The sequence below is a fragment of the Sphaerodactylus townsendi genome, linkage group LG08 (assembly GCF_021028975.2).
Source record: "Sphaerodactylus townsendi isolate TG3544 linkage group LG08, MPM_Stown_v2.3, whole genome shotgun sequence".
Classification (NCBI taxonomy): Eukaryota; Metazoa; Chordata; class Lepidosauria; order Squamata; family Sphaerodactylidae; genus Sphaerodactylus; species Sphaerodactylus townsendi.
Window position 1 is genome coordinate 36,016,103 of NC_059432.1, and position 21,521 is coordinate 36,037,623.

Below are 21,521 nucleotides of genomic sequence, written 5' to 3' on the forward strand. Positions count from 1 at the left end.
AAAAGGATGCAGACAGAATGGAGTGGGTACAGCAGAGAACGACAAGGATGATTAGGGCCTGGAACCCAAACCCTATGAGGAAAGGCTGAGGGGAATGTTTAGCCTGGAGAAGAGGAAATCAAGGGAGAACACGACTGCTCTCTTTAAGTATTTGAACGGCCGTCACTTAGAGGAGGGCAGAGAGCTGTCCCTGTTGGCAGCAGAGGATAGGACTTGCAATAATGGATTTAAATTATGAGAAGAAAGTTTCTGACTGGATATTTGGAAAAAACATTCTGCTATAAGTGTTGGGCAACAGTGGAATCAGCTACCTAGGCTTCCCCTCACGGGCAGTCTTTAAGCAGCAGCTAGACAAACATGTGTCAGGGATGCTTGAGTCTAGGCTGATTCTGCATTGAGCAGGGGGGTTGGATTAGATGACCTGTATGGCCTCTTCCAACTCAATCATTCTGACACCCTGGAAGAAAAATGTCCTGACCCTTTAATAGAGCCTTAACATATAGAAATGGGCAACTGAAGTTTTTTATGGCATACAACCAGCATTCTATAAAGCCTGTATGGAAAGGGCGGGGCATTTGTTCTCCAGGTTGTTGGCAACCCTACTGTGCGCATTTAGAACCTAGAAGTGATGGGATCATTGGAGAATGCACACAGTGCCCTGCAGGCAGGCATTTTCTCTGTGTAAAATGCATTGACAGTCTAAGCTGCAACAGAGGAAGGGCGCATGGTTAAGACTTGTCTTCACAAAAATCTTACTGGTGCCCAACCCGAAGGACACAGGCACCCTCCGTGACACCCGTTCCACTCCTCAGACTAGGGATGCAAAGACAATGTTGCCAAGAACAGCCACAAAAATTGTGTGTAGCCCACAGTATTTAGGACGTATTATGGTTTGAGAAAGTTTGAGAAATACTGTAGTACAAACATACCATTGCGGAAACAAAATTTCATTATTTTTACCCTTTACTGCCCACCAAAAAAGACACAGGTAGCCAATCATGGGTAGACAAACTGGTAACGCTGATTTTATTTTATTGCTGATAAGTAAATCATTTTTTTAAAACAGGTATTACATCCCTTGCTTTTATCTGGGGATACCAGAATGCTAAGAGTGGAGAGTGTGTGTGTGTGTTTTTAAAGACAACAACAAAAACAAGAAGTATCCTGATGCATTCACATTTGAGTTCACTGTTTCTTTCCCCACACATGCAAAAAGCATTTAATGGAAGTTGAAAAATGGACTGCTCCCTATGTTTTCTGCTTTGCCTGTCAGAACCCATTCTGCACTACACTCCCTCCACAGCAATCAGAACTGACACATTTCTTTCTTCCAGCAAATGCTTGAAGGTCTCAAGACACTAACATTGTGAAAAGCACTTTGGAGGCAGGTCAAAGCAGTTATATATTATTCTAATCATATAAAACTAGGTATATTCTCAGATTGCAATAGACATGTCTGGCAATTTTTTTCCTGAACAATTAGAAAGCCATGCAAAATAAGACAAGTCAGCTAAAACTTTTCTACAGGTCTGTACACAGTGCAAATACACTCAGTAGTTTAGAATAGGTCTAAAACAGAAACATTTTTTTGCTGCCTTCAGGATCATTGCTAAGATTGGTTTTATTAATTAAAACCATGTTTTGTACAGTGTTTTATTTCATATGTAAAACAGCAGTCCTTTGTAAACTGTAAGCCGTTATTTAAACTGCACAGAAATCAATGTGGACTAATAACTCCCTGTGTTGGCTTGTAGGATAGAGTGCTTTACATTTAGGGCATTCCAAGAAACTTTCATCATGAAGATTGGTAGGTGAAGAATGCTCTTCTTGTATTACCATCTTGTCTTCGAAGGCAGCCTGGAAATTATGCAGGACTTCTATACGCGTAGGTTCTGGGAGCTTCTGAAATATATCATACAGGCAACTTTATATTAATTTATTATCAAGGAGATTATATTGGCAGTACTTACTAATAGGAAATAAGAGCTAGACATGCAAAAGTGAGACAAACTTCAAGCTAGGACAGCCTATTATTTTTCAACTCTATTCAAGAAGATAGTTTCAGAGGGCATCCGTGTTGGTCTACATTATAACAGGTAGAATTGAGTCCAGTAGTAGAGACCAACAAGGGTTTTGGAGCATGAGTTTTGACTCTTGACAGTTCATACATGAAAAATCTTAATGATCTCTTAAGGTGCGACTGGACTTGAATTTAGCCATTCTATTAAAGAAGTGGAAGTGTGATTTACAAGCGGCACCCTTAAGAAAGTAAAAGGTGAAAATGAAAGAGGCCTGCCAAAGGTTTCACAGAAAGTCTATGTCATGATGAGTAACTTGAATGAGGACACTGAAGGACACCTTATAGGTTTTTGTATGGGAGCGCCAGACATAAGGGAAAGCAAGTGGAAAACAGACGAGTTGGGTAAAGGAGCAGAAAATGTTGAAACAGATGAGGAAGGTAGAATTGAAAGAGCAGTAGTAATAGTAACATATTAGGGTATAGTATGGCACCAAGCAATAGCAGAAATACAAGGTTTTCCACTTGCAGAAGATACTTCTGCTGATAGAAAGAGAAGGATGTCACCAATCCCCACCTCTCACAGCAGACTCCAGCGATGATCCTGGTGGTCCAATTACCCACTAGGAGTATTGTTTCAGCAGGCTGCCACAGAAGGAAGGGCCGCTTGCTTTTATAAGCCCCTTTCTTGGGCATTACACATAGGGATAGGATCAACCCCAAAATACGAGGAACATAAGAGATGGAAAATCTGCTACCTATATGTAGAAGGAAACCTATGAAAAGCTACCAGACACATGCTCCAGTTTCTTAAAGCTAAAAGGAATTAGGAACAAATCTGTCAGGAGCGCTAGATAAATGCTGCCAACAAGATCACTGAAGCTCAGCTGTGAATAACTTTTATAGCAACGGCATAGGCGATGTTTTATCCTTTTTAAAAGGAGGTGCTTTGGCAGCCAGGCTGATCAGTAAAGAGGATGGGGATTCTGATTAGAGGGACGATAGTTGTGGGAAATGGTAGGATCCAGTGGAAACCCTGTTTGCATTTGGAACCCAAGACTCCCACCCGTTGCTGTTCTAAAAACGAAAGCAAAGAGTCTTCAAAACATCAAGCAGACTCATCCTGAGCCTGTATTGTCAACTCTGACTGGCCGCAGCTCTTCAAGGTCTCAGGATGGGGACTTTCACATCAGCTACAACCTGATTCTTTTCCCTGGAGATGCCTTTGGCATGCAAAACAGTGCTCTACTACCAAACCACAGCACTTCCCTAAACAGGATGCACCAGAATGCACCACGTTAGTGTATCCTGTACCACAGAACTACATATTTGTGTACAGTCCACAGAATGTCTACCTCTGGACATGAGAACACACAAAATCTCCTACTATTAACCTTAATGTTTGAGGCAGTTAAAAATTCCACTCCATATTGAAGGCAAGATGATGAAAGTAAATCCAGAAAGGCTGAGTTTTACTACTCACCATGGGCTCAAGTCGTGTGCTCTGCTCTCTTGCCTTGTGCAGCTTCTTAAGGAGCTTATGCACTTGATGTTGCAAGTTCTGGCGATCAACCTTTTCATTCTCAAAGTCTAACGTACATGCCTGGACCTGTCAAGAACCAATGGGTGGAAGCGCAGGTTACGTGCAAAGCTTGTCTTAAATAGCTGGCGCTTCATCAGTGTATGTTTCTTCCAGTCCAGTTTCAAGTTTCTATTTGCAGACAGGTCTTCTAGGGAAGATTATACACATAAACTGTGGCATTTGTTTCTAAAAACCTCTTTCAGAAACTTGTAGTAACAGAGAGGCACAGATAGATATAGGGATCTATCAGGGATCTAAACAGGATTAAGGTTAATGAATTAGTAAGATACTGCATACTTCTGTTGATAGCAATGTGGCTCCGTACTACTTGGAGGCTTGCTGATATACAATGCTGAATATAGCAAGGATGTATTTCAAATCCTTGCTATATTCGGCATGTGTATATCAGCAAGCCTCCAAGCAGTACGGAGCCACATTGCTATCAACAGAAGTATGCAGTATCTGCATACAGAACTTGGCAGTGATTAAAATGAGCATTTAATAACATGGGTACAGGTGTTAGTTCAAGAAGCATTTCACATTAGTGACGCATCAATAAAATGATACCTGCTGTTCCAAAGCTGCTATCCTGTCATTCTCCTCTTGCTGCCTTAAGAGAGCTCTGTGAAGCAATTCAACCTGTTCAAGATCATACAAACAGTTCCAAAGTATGATAAGAAGATTCCAAATGATACCAGTGTACACATGAGAAAATTTTTCATTAGTTGTATATTTAGGTCCTACCAGTGTATTTTGTTATCCACTAAAGGTAAGCAATGCACAGAAAAGAAATCCCCTTCTCCTGTTTCTGTTGCTTCCTCAAATGTTTCTTCACCCATCCAGCCAAAAGATCAAAAAGGATCAAAAGCTGTGGACTCAAGCTGCAGATACTCTCGCCACGGCATTACTTCCTAGGGCATGATTGCATGTGAAATCAAATTCACATCCCAATGAAAGTACCGGTAGGCACTTGGACAAGAATCCTTTCTACCCAATAGCCTCTTTTAAAAAGATTACCACTTGTACCACAATCTGGACCTGCCTGCTTTCTGGTAGTTTTAGTGCTGGCAAGAGTGAGTTATTTTGAGCATTATGGCTTTTATGCTTGGCCCTGTTCTGGTTTTAGGGTGTATGATTGGTCTGTTAGTTTGATGATAGGTCTCAATGGTTTTTGGTAGTTTTAACATGATCAAATTGTGGTTTAAAATTTGAGATGTGTTATGACACTATGGGAGCCTTGGGTGAAGGGGCAATTTAAATGTTATAAACAAAGCCTACACTAACCTGAGAGACAAGCGCTTCAGTCCTTTTCCTTTCTTCTTCAAGCTTTTCTCTGGCTAGTTTGTTTTCATCAGTAAGCCTCTGTATTATCTCTCCTTTGGAGTGGTTTTCATCCTGGAGAGTCTGCATGTTGGCTTGCTGTTCCACCTTCATCACGTTTAAGTGTGCCATCTCTTGCTGGGTTTCATCATGCCTCTTTTTGAATGCATCAAGCTCAGAATGCAACTGGGCTACAGCAAGCCTTTCTATCTCGACATCATTTCGGGCAGCTGCCAACTGCTGTATGTAATGCATCTGCTGTTCTGTTGGAAAACCACCACGAGAAAGAGAGAGAAACATGAATTACAGTAGCAGAAAAACTGGGAAGACACTAGCAAGTCTGTGCAGTGCAACTCAGAAGTGCTAAGGGAATGATGTCAGAAGCCAATATCAATATGATCTATTCACATAGACACGTTGGTACAATTTGAGAACCTCTCCTAACACTATGCTAATTAACAACACTCAAGTAGTGTAATCATGCAGGCTACCCTTCATTAGCTCCTTGTATTCAGTCAGTTCAGTGCCCCTCATGGCTCTCCACACAATACCATTATATGACCTGAATGCTCACAATACTACTAAGGGCACAATCCTCCTGTTGATCACCAGCAGAGGAAGGGGTCCCATCTAAGGGAGCATCTTCCACCGCCTCAGATTGGCACCCTCCGTCCCCCAGACCTTCATTCTCCATGACATTTGAAGAGATGTCACCCTGGGAGTGGGACCTGGCTGTTAGGTCCCTGAGAGCTGATTGTGAGCTGATTCTTCTTCTTATAGCTTCAACTTCTCCCAAATCCCAAAGTCATTCTGTTAGGTATTGTTTCTGACTATGGTAATAAGGAAAATCTGAACATGGTACTATATTCTGTTCCACATAAAGATTTTAGTTTGGCCAGTTGAGGTGCAGCAGTTGAGAAAATTGTATGTTTCCATATTAGAATATTGTACCAAGCTAATATGAGAATTATCATTCATTTTTATGCACTGCCTTTGTCAAAACCATTATTTTGGCATTATTGAACATGGTACTTTGTTACAATAGCAATTATGCCATAATGTACTTTTACTTTCAAAAAGAAGGGGGGGGGGAGAGACAGAAGGGCAAGGTAGGCACTAGGACCCAGGAGGAGCATTCTACAACAAAGAAGCTCCAGCATGATTTGTTCTGTGGCGGAGGAATATATAATCTACTAACACCTTTATGTTATCTTAAACTATTAATTGCAAAAAAAAAAAAAAAGGAAATCTAATGCAAAGTTGTATACTAAATATTGAGTGACCAAAGTTTGGTAGATTGTGAAGCTATTAAGGCTAAGAGAGATTATTTGTTTGAAAGATGGCAGGCAATTAAAAACCTTTGGTAATAAGGAAACCTTTCTGGACATTATGGTGGCAAAACCTAAAGGAATCCAGACTCACAGGCCAAAGAATGAACGTTTACGTTTCCTACCACTGTTTAAACCAGTGGTTCTCAACCTTCCTAATGCCGTAACCCTTTAATACAGTTCCTCATGTTGTGGTGACTCCCAACCCTAACATTTATCCATTTTACAGATGGAAAACACTGATGCAGAGAGTCTTAGGCGACCCCTGTGAAAGGGTCGTTCAACTTCCAAAGGTGTCCCGACCCACAAGTTGAGACCACTGGTTTAAACACAAAACTAACTTTATCCAAAAATTTCAAAAATCAGAAGATGCACAAACTGCTGTGAAGCTGATAAGGAGGCTGAGATCTCTTTATCCCAGTACCTGCAGCATGCATCCCCTGTCAAGATTAATGCAGTAAGCAAGTTACAGATATGTCATGGTGGCATGTGTCTCAAACTGAGATGTTTCATAACAACTGGATTCCAAAGACTAAACTGAGTTTAAATCATTAGTTGCCAGGAAATAAACAAACTGGAATCTTTTAAGATCCCCCCGTTCAGCGATTGTGAAAACCTAGCACTTTGAGAGGAGAGAAAGCCAGCCAAACAGATTTGTGTCTGGTTTGTTCACAGTGCCCAAACATAAGCTTAGCTAAGTTTGTTTCTCTCACACAAACCGTTTTGGGAAAAAAGGGAAGAGGTTTGAGTAAACCAAGTGCAACATAACAGAAGTGCTAATGGTCTGGTTTATCAAGTCTCCCTAGAACTGTTTGTTCTATAAAGGGTTATTCCTTGGGAGATGCCCACTTGCCACGGGAGTCATTTTTTACAATGTATGTTTAAAACATCCACGCCTAAAAAGCAACTTTTATGCATCCGCTTCAAAACGGTAACTTGCACAACGTGTACCATGAGCTACAATGCAATGTAAAGAATGCCATGCTATGTAGGGAGGGAGAAAAACCCACAAAGTTACCTAGGTGATTGGCAGTTTGGTAGCAACCCAATTATCAGTTAATATTCCCCTTCAAGGCAACAGTATTTACATTACCATGAATACAGGTGTCAGATGTGTGAGAATTAGATCTCACAGGTTTATGCTTTGAAACAGATCATTACTAATTACTGCCACACCCACACCCCCACCCCGCGCGCGCGCAAAAAAAACTGATCTGGGAAATCTGCTCAACATAAAATATGATTTTTATTAATCCTGTTCAGTTTGAAGAAGACTAAACCGATACCTTCTGTCTGGGTTTCTTTGACTTCCTGTTGGTGAGTAGTTCTAATCTGCTGTTCCAGTTCAAAGATCCTTCCCAAGAGGCCCTGAACATAGGTCTCCCTTTGCTGGTCATATATCAGCCATTGGTGGTTTTTCTCCAGGGCCTTTAGGGGGGAAAAAGACTGTTAGTCAAATGGCCAACCAGTATACTTTCCTGAACATTAAACTCATTCCATGCGCAAACACTCCAGAAAACAGTGTTCAACTCTGAGTAGCGAGATAAAACTGACAAGCTAACTGCAGATGAAGGAATCACAGATCTTAACCTGCAGTTCCATCTGACTCCACAAAAGTTGATTCCAGGAACTGGGGCAGGGGGCAGCTGCAATGAGGGGCAAAGATAGCAAAATTGCCTTTCTCCTCAGTAGAAAAGTATCAGTAGAGCAAGCAGAACTCTGCTGGAGGAAAGGAAGAATTGCAAAAACATTTTTCAAGGGCCATAGTCTCTGTGCTCACTTGTTAAACATGTTTGGAACCCACGGTGCAGAATGAACTGGAGAGTTCAGACTAACCACGGCCTATCCCATATGCAGAATAATCCACTTCCAATCTAACTTTAATGCATTTTAATGGTAATTCGAAAGTGGATTTTGCCATTTCCACACAGTAAAATCCAGTGCGTTGAAAGTAGATGAAGTCGCGTTAGTCTCTGTGTGTGAAAGTGCCAATTTTCAGCATTTAGTTCCAAATTGGTAGTCAAAACTTGAAAGTCTGCTTAGCTGTCTTGTTATCTGTCTTAGAAAGTGATGTTGCACTTCAAGTGATCAGGTACTCCAGCGCCTTCAAGGTCATTTTAGATGCTTTCATCAACAAGTACACTTTCTAAGATTTATACAGGGTTTTCGGAAATTCACTTTTGAACACCAGTAGCAATATTTGCAAACATTAGTTTTCACTGGCTTTTGAAATTTTTATTTATTTATTATGTAATTTCTACACCGTCCTTCCCCTTGAAGGCTCAGGATGGTTTCAAGCTTTTATTAAACTTCAACATAACACAGTATAAATAATTTTAAATCTTTCAATTAAAATTTAAACAAAATTTACACACAGAAATTTAGCAGCACCTTTGGACCTCATCTAACCCCAACCACCCCTCTCTTCCTGATGACATCTGCAGGTTGATTTGGATGGGTACAACAGCAGAGGAAAACAATAGAAAAGAAATAAGCCATGCACAGGGGAAGGAAGGAAAAGAGGGATAAAAAGGAAAATCGGAAGGAGAAAGGGGGAAAGGAGGAAGGGAAGACTGAAAATGTTGCCATACTCTGTCTCAGATAAAGATGTTAGTATGGTCAGTTGAAATGCAGAAGTTGAGAAAATTGTATGCTTCCGCATTAGAATATAGTCCAAAATGAATATAAGACTTATCATAATCATCTTTAATGCACTATCTTTGTCAAAACCATTATTTTGTGCATTATTAAACATGGTACTTTGATACTGGTTCTTTGAACAACTATCATCACACTTTCTGGTGGGGAGCAGGGCTAGGTAGACACTAGAACCTTGGTGGAGCATTCTACAACAACAAGGTCTGGCATGTTGAGTTCTGTGATGGAACAATATACAATGTACTAATATCTTTTGGTGAGACAGAGTATAGTGTGCAATTAAAAGGCAACCAATACACAAGATTTCTGTTTCACATCTCCACATTATACATTCTCAGAACAAGCTGATGAAGCTGGAGTAACTGCCAATGGACTGCATTGCCAGTGTGATTTAACATCCTGTTTCAAGAGTTGTACGCATTAAGCTGCTGTCTATTGGGTCCAGATAGTTCCATATCGCCTTCTCTAACTGCCAGCAGCTCTCTGGGCTCTCAGGCTGAGGTGCTCTTTCTCAGCATTTGCTAGCCAAGATCCTTTAACTGAAGATGGCTGGGAATGAAGCCGGAACCTTCTGTGGGCAAAGCATGTCTCCTGCCACTAAGCTGCAGCCCTTCAGTAAGCTGAGCTACTTTTAACCAGGATGTAAAAAGACTCCCAGTCAAGACTGACAAATGGTTGGTTATTCTACAATATGCTTCTATGGACGCAGATATTGACTGTTCAAGAATATGCACACAATATTACACTAATACCAGAGGCGTAGCTCTAAAAGGAGACTGTGGCGAGGGGGAGCATGATGGGGGGGGGGGTTCCAGGGGCGTGGCAAGGGTGGGCACACCAGTGCACCGGGCGCTTTTCCCCCTTGCTACGCCTCTGACTAATACAGAACTGTAATGTTTGTTAACAGATATACAAACCAACCATAGGACATGACAGAGGTCTGGCTCACATATTGTTGTCTCAGACATACTGAAGACAAGTACAGCCACGCGTATAGACCAAGTTGCCAGGCCCCTGAGCCAGTGCTAGTTGACAAGTCTATTTTCTACACCACTGAACAGGATCCAGACAACTACTTGGGTGCATTAAAAAAATTGCTGTAATCCAGTGGAATTGAAGTTTCTCATGCTACCCTAAACGCTTTTCGATTTCTTTAATGTCTGAAAATAGTTTGCCAGGTGACATGGGGAAAACTATGGAACTATATGTATTGACTTTGGATTCAAGGTTTTTTGTTTTGTTTTTTAATTTGATAAGTGTTCTGAGAGAAGGACAGAAGAGAAGGAAGTTGCTTAAGACCACCTTTTAGATCCAGGGCTTATCCGCATTACCTCACAAGGATCTGCAACCCATGGCTCTAGAGCCAAATGTGGCTGAACACAGAACCAAAGGTGGTTCTTTGAAAAAGAAACTGAAATCTTTATGTTAAGGCATACTGGAAGAGGAGGTGGGATGCCAGAACACCCAGTATGTGAAGGAATGGCAGGTAAAGATTTTTGCAGGACTAAAGGATTTCTTAGAGATGTGTTACAGAAACTACTGATAACTGGTAACTATTCACTTCTAAGTGTGAACACTGTGCACATCTGTACCAGTGCACTAGAACAACTACACAGGGTCATCCTGTGTGTATTTATTGTGAGACTCTGCATGTGTCACTTCCTACAAAGGACTCACAACCAACCAGCAGTTTTCAGGCTGCAGAAACTTTACAGATCATTAATCAACTAATTAATTATCAGCAATATAATTTATGCAAATGAGCTATTGTACTGGTTCACTGTTGATCTCTTGCTCTAAACTTTGACACCATTTGAGTATAAAAGGATGCCAACTTCTACTACTTCTAACTTAGCTTAGAAGTTAGAAGTTCTGCAATTTCTAACTTCGCTTTTAACCACCAATGCTTAAAAACACACTTTTCAGTTCAGCAGTTGACAGTAACACAAGCTAAGAAGCAGATGCCAGATCTGAGACATGAGTCTGGTCCCATCCTTCTCCCAGGGCAGTTAAAACAAGAGCTGCTTGCCTGCTACCATCTCAAATAACCCTTTAAACTCTAAAATTAAATATTGAACACATAAAGCTGCCAGCTGGTAGTAAGGATCATGAACTAGATGAGTAATGTCTAGGTCAACAACCAAGAGAAGAGAGGCTATAAGGCTACACACACGGCCTACAGACTGCACACAGGAATTCTGACAACACACAGCCTGCACATCAGGTCTGACCAGGGGAACCTACTCCTTCTCTGAACTGGCATATTTTGAGTTGCATAGACACAGATTGTGATTCCAAAGCCATTTTATAAATAAGAGTTTCTCTGCAATACTATACTCTGTCTCAGAAAAAGATGTTAATACGGTCAGTTGAGAAACAGTGGTCAAGAAAATTGTATGCTTCCGCATTAGAATATAGTCCCAAACAAATATGAGAATTATCATTCATTTTTACACGCTGCCTCTGTCAAAGTAATTATTTTGTGCATTACTATACATGATACTTTGATATAAGAGCATGAATTTTGCTTTCAAACAGATGGGAGGAGTACGGTTAGATAGGCACTAGGACCGACTGTAGTATTCTACGACAAAGAAGATCCGGCATGTTGAGTTCTGTGGTGGAGGAATATACAACCCTACTGACATCTTTTTCTGAGACAGGCTATAGTACTGAGTTTAGTCTACTAGTAAGTCCCAATTACTGAGTTTTGCAATACTGCTCTTCAAGGAAACATGTTAACGTCTCCATTAAGTTCCCAGAGGCCTCCTACAAATTGGAGGTGGGAAGATTAAGGATAGTACTAGGATTATAATGCCAAAATATAGTACCCCCACCCACTGCCAGTTCAGTTCCTTGACACATGCAAATGTCATACAGTTGGTTGGATCCAGTAGAAGAGCTCATGGAAGGATCTGGAGGACTGGCTCTTTCTTAAGCAGCCTGAAACTCCTCTCTGTGCATTGGTAGATAGTCAGAATGGGACGTGAAAGATAAAATAGCCTCTTTTCTTTGCCATTTGAAATTTCTATCAGGACAGAAGGAAGAAAGGTGATTTTGCCTTACTTCCCACTAAGCGCTGTGGTGCATTTTGCTTGCAAAGTTGTCCCAGCCTTCTGATGAGTTTTGGGACAAATGACAGAAGTGGGAAAGACAGGGCAAGACTGTCTCTGCCAAACTGCTTCATCCAACCCAGGGTCTGTCAATTAGCCTTTCCAGGGGTTAATACAAAAGCCAGTTTACTAGCTACATACATGAACTCCAACCAGTCTGTAAAATTACCTCCACCTCACAAAATGTTGCCTTCCTTTCAACACAACCCCCCCTCCCTCCGAAGGCAGGGCCAACCAGGGAAGACTGGCTGCCCCCATGTCCTGTTTGCAGAGGTCCCTGGCTGACCACCAATGGAAAGTAGATTCTGGACTAGACGGCCCCTTGGAGGGATCCAGCAAGGCTCTCCTGTATCACATATCCTGAAGTCAAGGATGTGGATTTTCAAGAACGTTTGAAACTGAGAGAGGATCCAGATAGATTTCCACTGCCCTTACAGTGACTGGAAGGTGATTTAGAACAACTGTTGGATTCATCTAGTAAATGAAGTGATCACAGAACTCTGTCTGCTCAAACAGAACTGAAATATTTGAGTAGGAAATAAATATAATGAAAGCAAACTTACACTGAACATGGTGGAACTGACTTATATACCCCACAATGTTCAATGAAGCTTACTCTTAGTTAAGTGTGGATAGGATTGCACCGTTAATGCAAGTGAGAGAGGGGTTTATATATATATTTTACCCCACTTCATGGAGGTTTTCAAAGTGGAAAAAAGTTTGCAACAAAACTTACAGCTTCAAAAACTGTCAAACTGGCATTACACCCATTATGTTGCTAGTCACATTTATAAAAATGCATTTTTAGAAATTCTACTTCAAAATCTATTTTCAAAAATGTAATATTTTCCACAAAGTACCAAAAAACAGTCTATTCATTTCCAGCTAAACAGGCAAAGAACTGAAGTGGTATCCTGAATTATCTGTATTTAGATTTTTTTTTACTACAGTTGTGAATGTACAAAATGCCTCGCATAAAAACTTACATCTTTGAGTTGGATTTCAACTTCATTCACATTTCTTTGTTGTCCAGTTTCCTGCAAACAAACAAGCAAAAAAAAAACCACCTCCTGATCTTCATTCATTCACTGCGAGAAATATAAGAACGCAGGCAGAGGGTGTGCTGCTGTAATACTAATACTTCCATAATCTTTCAGTCATGGAGTACTAGAAGCCCTCGTTTCTACATTTGAAAAGCACTGGCAATCTCCATGCAATGGGCTGAAGCATAAATCCAAAGCATACATGCGTACGAAGATTCTAACCTTTGTTACTGTGGGTATGATAAGCCCTAGGCCCCTTCTGCACGTGCACTTTCAATTCACTTTCAATGCAATTTTCAGCTGGATTTTACTGTGTGGAATAGCAAAATTCACTTGCAAACAATTGTGAAAGTGGATTGAAAGTGCTTTATTCTGCATGTGTGGAAGGCGCCTTAGATTATCACAGGATCCTTGAATGCTACTACAAGAGCAGTCAGCATTTTAAATGGCATTGCTGATGAACCAACCACAAATACATAAAACAATCCAATTTCTTTATAAATATCATCGTCAATGTTCTAGTGCCACCTGGCCCTTGTAAGTGGTATTGCTAAAAACACCTTCCACCTTTGAGGTTTACCAGACACTGTTCTTCAAAATGGGAGTCATTAAAAAGGTATTTAGGAATTATTTCTTTGCTCCTGATGCCTGAAATTTGAGCATCAGGATTGCTGTCTGCTATGCAGCTAGTAAAAGCGCATTTCCCCCCAAATGTAATCTTTCATAGCAGCTTCCCAATAAAACATTACGTAACCAACCATGACACAAACTCAGCCACAGTGGAGCAAGCCAAAAAACTGGCCAACTAGAAAGAAATTATAGGGGATTTCAATAGGATTTTTCCCACTCTACATAAATGAGCACCATTTTACAATTATTTCAGAATGCCCAATCATTACCATACGCATTTTAGAAAAGATTTTGATAACATTAATATCTAGCCACATTACTACATGCAACAGAAGTACAGCAGAAAAACACACCCTTCCATACATACATCTTTACTCATTCAATTGGGAGGATATCAGCCCCCTTCCGCACATGCAGAATAATGCACTTCCAATCCACTTTCACAATTGTTTGCAAGTGAATTTTGTTATTCCACACATCCAGCCACAAAAATCCAGCCGCAAAATTCATTGAAAGGTGATTGAAAGTGCATTATTCTGTATGTGAAAGGGCCTCAGTGCAGTATAGTTGTTTGAGCCTCAGACTAGGACTGGAGAGACCCGGCTTCAAATCCACATACTGATATAAAGCTCACCAGGTGATTTTGTATCTAACACACTCTGAGCCTAATCTAGCTCTCATGACAGGATAAGGTGGTTTAATTTTTCAAACGAGCCCCTCTCCTGCCAAACTTAAAAGGCACTCAGATCAGACACAGAGCTGTTAGCCCTCCTGCCGCCAGGGTGCTGCTTTCCTAACATTGAACGGGAAGAGCTGCATTCATTCATGAAATGGGAGAGGGAAAGCTGGTGAGGCCTCATTAAAATAATCTCAGCTTTAACAAGCTGATCTGAACCCATATCAGATTAAGCCTGAGAAAGCTCCCCTAACTGCTTCTTACGAGCAGCACTGCACCAAAGGGGAAGGGAACAGATTATCTACAAGTGGTAACTTGCATGATCATGTTAGCTCGAGAAAAACTTGCCTGGGAAACCTGAACAGCTCCGGCTCTGTTTTCGAGCTCTGCACACTTTGTAGCTAACTCGTTTTTCAGACGCTCCACCTCTTCCAAGACAGAAGTCAGCAGCTGTTCCCTTTTTGCAACTTGAATGTTTTTCTCTTCCAGTTGGTTATGCAGATTGGCAAGATCTCCACTTTTGCTTCTTTTCTTCAGCTCATCTTTTAGGTGTCGGATTTCTTTATCTTTCTCCCCAAGAACGCTCTTGTGTTTTTCATTTTCTGTTTCAAGGGCAAGTATTTTCTATATGATATACAAGCAGACATGTCAGTAAAGGAACAGGCTGGACAACAGGCTTTGAAATGCTATATTCCTATTGTGTACAGGCAAATAATACTGGCAACTGTTAAAAGGTCAGGGGTTATGGTACAGAGCAGTGGTTCAGCCTGTAACAACGAAGAAAAAGATGCACATTCTACATACAGAACTAACAGGTGTTCCCTGCCAAACTAATCTCTTCCTATAGCTCTCAACAGCCTCAAATTGGAGCTTGGATGGCACTGCCTCGCATACTGCTGGGCAATATGCACCTCAGTACCAGGCAGCAGGAGTAAAAGCAACAAAAAATTAAGCTTGTGTTGTTGCCTTGAAGTGTACAGAGCATTTAACGGTACACCTGAGTTATTTATTTATTTATTTATTCGATTTGGTAAACCGCCCTACCCCCAAAGGGCTCATATTATGGGGAGAGTGACCTCATGAGAGTGGTGCCACTTCTCTAACCATTACAATGATCTTGTCTGATCCTTGCACAAGTGAATAAAAGCCAAAATCAGTTTTAGCCAGATTTCAATTGTGCCAGCAGGATCAACTGAATCAGACACAGTTGGGACCATTTGAATCTTTGCAAACAATTTCTAGTTCAGGAAGGCACAGAAAAAGCTCTCGTTGGGGGAGGACATGTGATGGCGGGGAAAGGCAACAGAACCAGAAACATAGGCTGTTCTGAAGAGAGAAGACCAGAGGCAAACAAACACACCAGGAAGTTTCTGCTCCCACAGCGCGACAATTAATGTGACACAAAAATTAACTGGATTTTTGTGAAGTCACAGGATACAGCTGCATTTAGACGTCTCAAAATATGATTTAAATGATTTGCTCAAATCCCAGTGAGGTATTTATTTATTTATTTTTCAGATTTCTAGACCGCCCCATCCCCTAGGGGCTCAATAAACCTTCCCAGTAGTTTTCAGATGCTCTACACATAGTATGGCATGTGAATGCAGACAATCCAGCCAGGCAAGGTCTGTTGCTAGACACCAAAACAGATTTCAAGCGAGTTTGTAGCCATTCTGTTCTTCATGGGCCATACTAATTATGGCTTCTTGTACATTCAGAATCATAGTCTACAGTATAAGTAGCGCCACCCCTTGAAGCTGCATGCCTACAGACACGGGATGTATAAAAGAAGCAAGAAGCATACATGATGAGGCTCATGCGTGAACCAAGACGTGATTTTTATCAGGGAGATTACATGGATTTTGCATTGAACTCAGGTTTACATTTTCCCATTCTCCATCTATCTTGACATCTGTGTGTGAAATAAAGCAAAAGACCAAGGGCAACTTAAAGCAGGGGTGTCCTGCTCTGGCCCTCAAGATGTTCATGGACTACGATTCCCATCATAGTCCATGAACATCTGGAGGGCCAGAGCTAGATACCTCTGACTTAAAGGCTAACATTTATTTCAGTATAAGCTTTCGTTAAGTCACCACTCACATCCTCAGATATATATGGAAACTGAACCAAGTATCCTTTCTTGTAGGGCAGGTTATGGGGTGGGATAGTGCGACAAGCTTTTTTTCCCTACTGAGGAATTTTTGGGATCTCGGTTTATTTTGAACAATAAACCTTCCCAGTAGTTTTCAGATGCTCTACACATAGTGAATGTACAGGCTTTGGGTTTGCTCCTGTGAGATAGGTTTTGTGGTCCACAAGGAGATTATAGAGATCACTAACTGAAGTTGGATTAATATATAAATAACTAAAAATATGTATGTATTTACAGGTTGGTTTTAAAGGAACAAATCAGCACCACAGATCTCCAGACAGACAAAGTAGAAAGTTGGCTGAGGCACAAAAATTTGAACTGGTTATGACTTCAGGGGTGTCGAACTCATTTGTTATAAGGGCTGTATATGAAATAAATGTAACTTGGGTGGACCGGGCTCTAGGTGGTGGTGGTGGCTGCCTCAGCTGGCCCCAGAGTGGCCATGGGTGTGTGTGTGTGTGTGTGTGTGTGCCTAGATTGGTGAGCCAGAAGCGGGGTGGGGTGGTTGCCTAAGGAGGCCTTATCCAGCCTGCAAGCCAGCAGAGGCAACCCCACCCACACCGCCATTCCAGATACGGAGCAAGGGGAGTTCTTGCCTCAGCTGGTTCACAGGCCTGATTCAAGTGGCCGAATCTGGCCACAGGTCATATGTTTGACATCCCTGAATTAGATTTTTCTACAATGCTCTCAGGCACAAGCAGGCTTTTGTTGATTAGCCACCAGGTGGAATCCTCTCTCACACACTGGATTCTACCCACACCAGCCTGCCCTTTCCCAAAGTCAGACTAAATTGTACCAGCTGTGCTCATCACTAGAGACAGGCTGCACTCTTTTCTCGGAGCATTCTCTTTTCTCCCATAGATAGAGCTAAATTGCTCTGCCACACTACCAGGTAAAACTACCCTTCCCTTGGGCATCCATGCGAAGGGAAAAAGCAGACCCGGATTCAAAAACAATGGATACAACACATTATTATGCTATGTGGAACCCACCATTGTCTACCCGTGTTCCTGAACCAGACCTGAACTATCACTGGTCTCTCCCTGAGGCAGAACTCAAGTCTCTCTTCTCCTGTGTTCACTCCAACATCTCATCCCCCCCTCTCAAGAGTGACTGGATGCTGAAGCAGTACTCCTGTGGCCTATCCGAGTAACTTATTTTTCCTTCAGGGGCAAAGGGTTAATTGGAGAAAGAAGTCACTTTAAAAGGTGATTTCTGAGTGAATATTTATGAACAAGCATTCAGATTTTAAAGTTAAGAGGAAGTACAAAACTACTTCATTTGTCACAGTTTAATTTACTACCTAAAGGTAGCTAGCAGATAAAGAATGAAACAGTTTTAAGTTAGCATCACCTCTAGGAGCCTTTTTTTTTCTTCAGATGTCATTTTGCCTTTGCCCTTAATGATTTCTTCCAGAGATTTTTTCAGGGCTGCATTCTCTTTCTTATATATCTGCAACTCAGTGTCAGATTTGGAATCTCCAGATTTTAGCTTCCACTTGATGAAATTAGTCTCACTGGTGGCTTTGGATGTCATGTTTAGGTTTTCTAAAAATAAATAAATAAAGAACTGTTGAAGAAAAAGCTTCTTCATTGGTGCAATAAGAAACGACACAAGTGGCATCACATGTAGCAGACAAGATGTGGGACACACAAGCCCCTTTCTGGAGGCTGATCCTGATCACACACAATCAGGAGCAAGCCATGCCAATTTTGTGGAACTTGATCCCAAGGAAGAGCACACAGGACAGAAACCTCAATCCAATTCCAGCCTACAGGCAGACCAAGGAACAGCTCACAATTCCTCCCTCTCAAAGCGAAGAAAATAATTCAGTTGGAGAAAGTAGTGCTCTTTCTTGCAGCTAAGCAGCCAAATTAAGCTAAACTGGAACTGCAGAAATAATTCTGAAACATTTAGGAGCCCCGTTGCGATGAAATGTCACAAAATCAGCAGTTTGCCAAACACAGAAGTGGAATGTGTGAAAAAAAAAGCTACTCCCACCACCATATTATCATGTAAAGCTATGAGAAAGGGTGGAAGAAGATATAGGAGTGAGTCTTGATAAGAGTCTAAATAGGGAGGGGGGATTGCTAACAGACTTTTAAGCTCCCCAAGATCTGATGGCAGCCTGCCTGTCACGTAACAGGAAAGAGGCAGATCAGTTTCTGTGGAAAAATAAAGGAAAAAATAAAGAAAAATTAATTTTTAAAAAATAGTCTTGTGATAATCCAACAGCCTTTCATATTCAGACTTAAGCTCATCTTCTTAAGTTTGAGACAGAACACACGATTAATTTAATGTCTCTATGTGAATCACCATAGCCAAGTACAGAAAACAGAATGGAGAGGAGCCAGGAAAATATATCTAACCTTAAATTAAAGCGAGTAAGAAATGCCTGCTGGTTAATATAGTCCAGATAAACAAGCCCACTCCTCCAGAAACATCACTGCTTGAGGGCATGTCGTTTATCTCGCAAACTGGAAATGAAGCTATAACAAAACGCTGCCACCAAATATATGAACGGTCACTTCTCCCCAACACCCCACTCACTCAGCCACTCAACAAAGCCTCTTTAAAAACGGAGGGAAACTCTGTTGGGTCTTGGAGGTAACACAGACAGGCACTACCCCATTCAGACTATCCAAAGATACGTTGGCACTTGTGGTAACGTGAAAACAGATTTAACTTTATTATTTACAGAAATGAACTGGCTACTCAGATGGCACAGAGAGGTTTCATAAGAAAGCAGTTTTAGATAGAGCTTTTACTTCACAGGTTTCCCAAGCAGTTTCACTGACACAGACTTGGTCACACACAGGTGGACCACTAAGGGTACTTTCCCTCCTACTAAAGTCTTCAGCTTCTTAGCAACTAGTACACCCACTGTCCCACACTACCAGCTGGAGCTTAGAGGACTCTTGGCTCCCTTGCCCCTATTTGGGTTTCACTACCCCTCTGGACTTCACTCCCAGACTGGATGGAACTGTGTACTGACAGATACGCTCTGCCTGGATGCTAAGCTCCACAGACTTAGATCCACCTCAGCTTAACAAAGCTTTTCACTGCTCAAAGAGCTCTTGCTGACAAAGTCGGACTTCTCTTCAGATCAAGAGCCAAACAATTCAGATTTCAAGTGCGTCTCTGAAAGATTTCCTCCTGTTTCTATATAACCAGCACTTCTAGCTCCCCCTACCTGAGGCTATAGGCAAACTGTGCCTCTCCCAGCCAATCAGGTGGTACCTCCATATAAGGAGCATGCTTTACACATTTCCTTGTTATTGCTAAAACCAGCTAATCTGCACCTTAAGAAACACACCAACCCTTAAATGTGGGCTAGTCCGACACAGAAGCCATTTCTAAACTGTCACAGTCAGGTGCAGCAAATATATGCATAGAAACCGGATGCTGCAAAACTACCAGTTGAACATCACTGCTCAAGACAATGCTGGAGGACCTTGACCCAGGAGCAAGAGATGCATGTAAAAAGGTTGCCTGTACAATGATAGCAGTGGGGTGCTGTGTTGTTTCTGGGCTGTATGGCCGTGTTCTAGCAGCATTCTCTCCTGACGTTTCGCCTGCATCTGTGGCTGGCATCTTCAGAAGATCTGATATATGGAACATTTTTTCTAGTGTTTTATTTTAATCTGGTAGAACAATTTGGTGTCTCCCTGCCTTCCACCTTATATAACACAAAAACATTTCCATTACAAGGGCTAGATCACACAGCTACAATACCATTTTACAGTAATCACCTGGTGAAGAAGGCATTTAGCCATGAGCAACACCTTAATGTTTCACTAAAATTATGTCTGGGAAAATATCACCCATATGGCAGCTTACATACAGCCCGGAAACAACATAGCACCCCAGTGATTCCGGCTGTGAAAGCCTTCGACAATACAATGATAGCAGTGTTTACTGTGCCAGGGCTTTCTTGCCAACTTGCCCTCCTCCTCCGGCTGTGGCCAACTAGCAGAAGGCTGATACTTTCCCAAATCCCTACTTAGTTTTCAATCAGAGGCTTTGGACCTCTGAAGACAGAAGCGAGACTGACATGTTTTCAGGAGCTCCCAGATGCGATCCGTGCGAAAAGTCAGATTTCAAACCCAAGTCGATCCCTTCAGTTCTGGGCAAAGAAACCCCAGCACTCGTCTGATGGAAAAGTGCCAACGTCTTACCCGCTGCCAAGATGCCTCGGAGCTCCCACAGTTGGAAGGGGCCGGAGATGGGCTCCGTTTGCCTTGGAGAGCCTCTTGACAACGCGGCTACAAGAGCAATGCCGCACCCCGTTCGAACCCGGCGCCGCGCTGAGGCTGCTTCCGGGAGTTTGAATACCGCGGCACCCCGTGACGCCGTTTCCGGTTCGTTGCTGCAGGGCGATGAAGCTGCAGCACGTTTGAAGCTCGTGCATTGCCGGAGAAATATAACCGACAATGTGGATTTGATAGTGAGATCTGGAAGAATGAACGAAGAATCGTGGAGAGGGGTGCAAGCTTAGCGTGGTTTGGCCTCCGTTCCTGGCGTTTCTCTGGTTTCGGTTAGGTCCAAGGGTGGGTTCATTTTCATCAAGAATCTTAACGACTGGTGTGGTTTTTGACACACCTCCAAGTAAATTAACGTATGCAAAAGTAATTTGACTAAAGTTTTCCATTGCTCACTGTCTTTTTTTTTTTTAGCAGGCCCCCATCCCATAAGATGGAAAGAGTTTTGCTGACGTGGCATATAAAGTGATGCCAGCAAATAAGTCCAACCCAAATCATTTTGGTGTCCCAACATCATCACTCAACACTGGAGAAGGAAGATTGCCACATTTAATTGGGGAGGGAGAAGAATGTCCCAAATCAGCTCCGTTATCAACCAAAAAAGAAAACTGCAAAAAAGAAAAGAAAAAAAGGATTCAGAAGGAGCTTGAGACTGGGAAGCGCAGCCATGAATTTTGCCCCAAACCTCTTCCCTCCACCCACAGCCAGGCTGCCTAGCTCCATCCTTACCCACTTCTCAC

At 41.9% G+C, this 21,521-nt stretch overlaps 1 protein-coding gene across 3 annotated transcripts; it reads right to left on the reverse strand.

Moving 5' to 3' along the window:
- Positions 1–996: 996 nt before the first annotated feature.
- Positions 997–20,854, reverse strand: CEP55 (centrosomal protein 55). 3 transcript variants are annotated; one of them, XM_048507030.1, is made up of 10 exons: positions 20,698–20,850; positions 18,619–18,684; positions 17,873–18,066; positions 14,716–14,991; positions 13,005–13,055; positions 7,534–7,675; positions 4,884–5,182; positions 4,167–4,238; positions 3,501–3,626; positions 997–1,902 (listed from the first exon to the last, which is right to left on the reverse strand). In XM_048507030.1, the coding sequence occupies exons 3-10, from the start codon at positions 18,053–18,055 to the stop codon at positions 1,702–1,704; spliced, it is 1,350 nt and encodes a 449-aa protein (XP_048362987.1). In that variant the 5' UTR covers positions 18,056–18,066; positions 18,619–18,684; positions 20,698–20,850; the 3' UTR covers positions 997–1,701. The 3 variants fall into 3 exon arrangements, with proteins under 3 accessions (XP_048362987.1, XP_048362986.1, XP_048362988.1); XM_048507029.1 differs by lacking the exon at positions 18,619–18,684 and having other exon boundaries at positions 20,698–20,854; XM_048507031.1 differs by lacking the exons at positions 3,501–3,626; positions 18,619–18,684 and having other exon boundaries at positions 20,698–20,854.
- Positions 20,855–21,521: the final 667 nt, after the last annotated feature.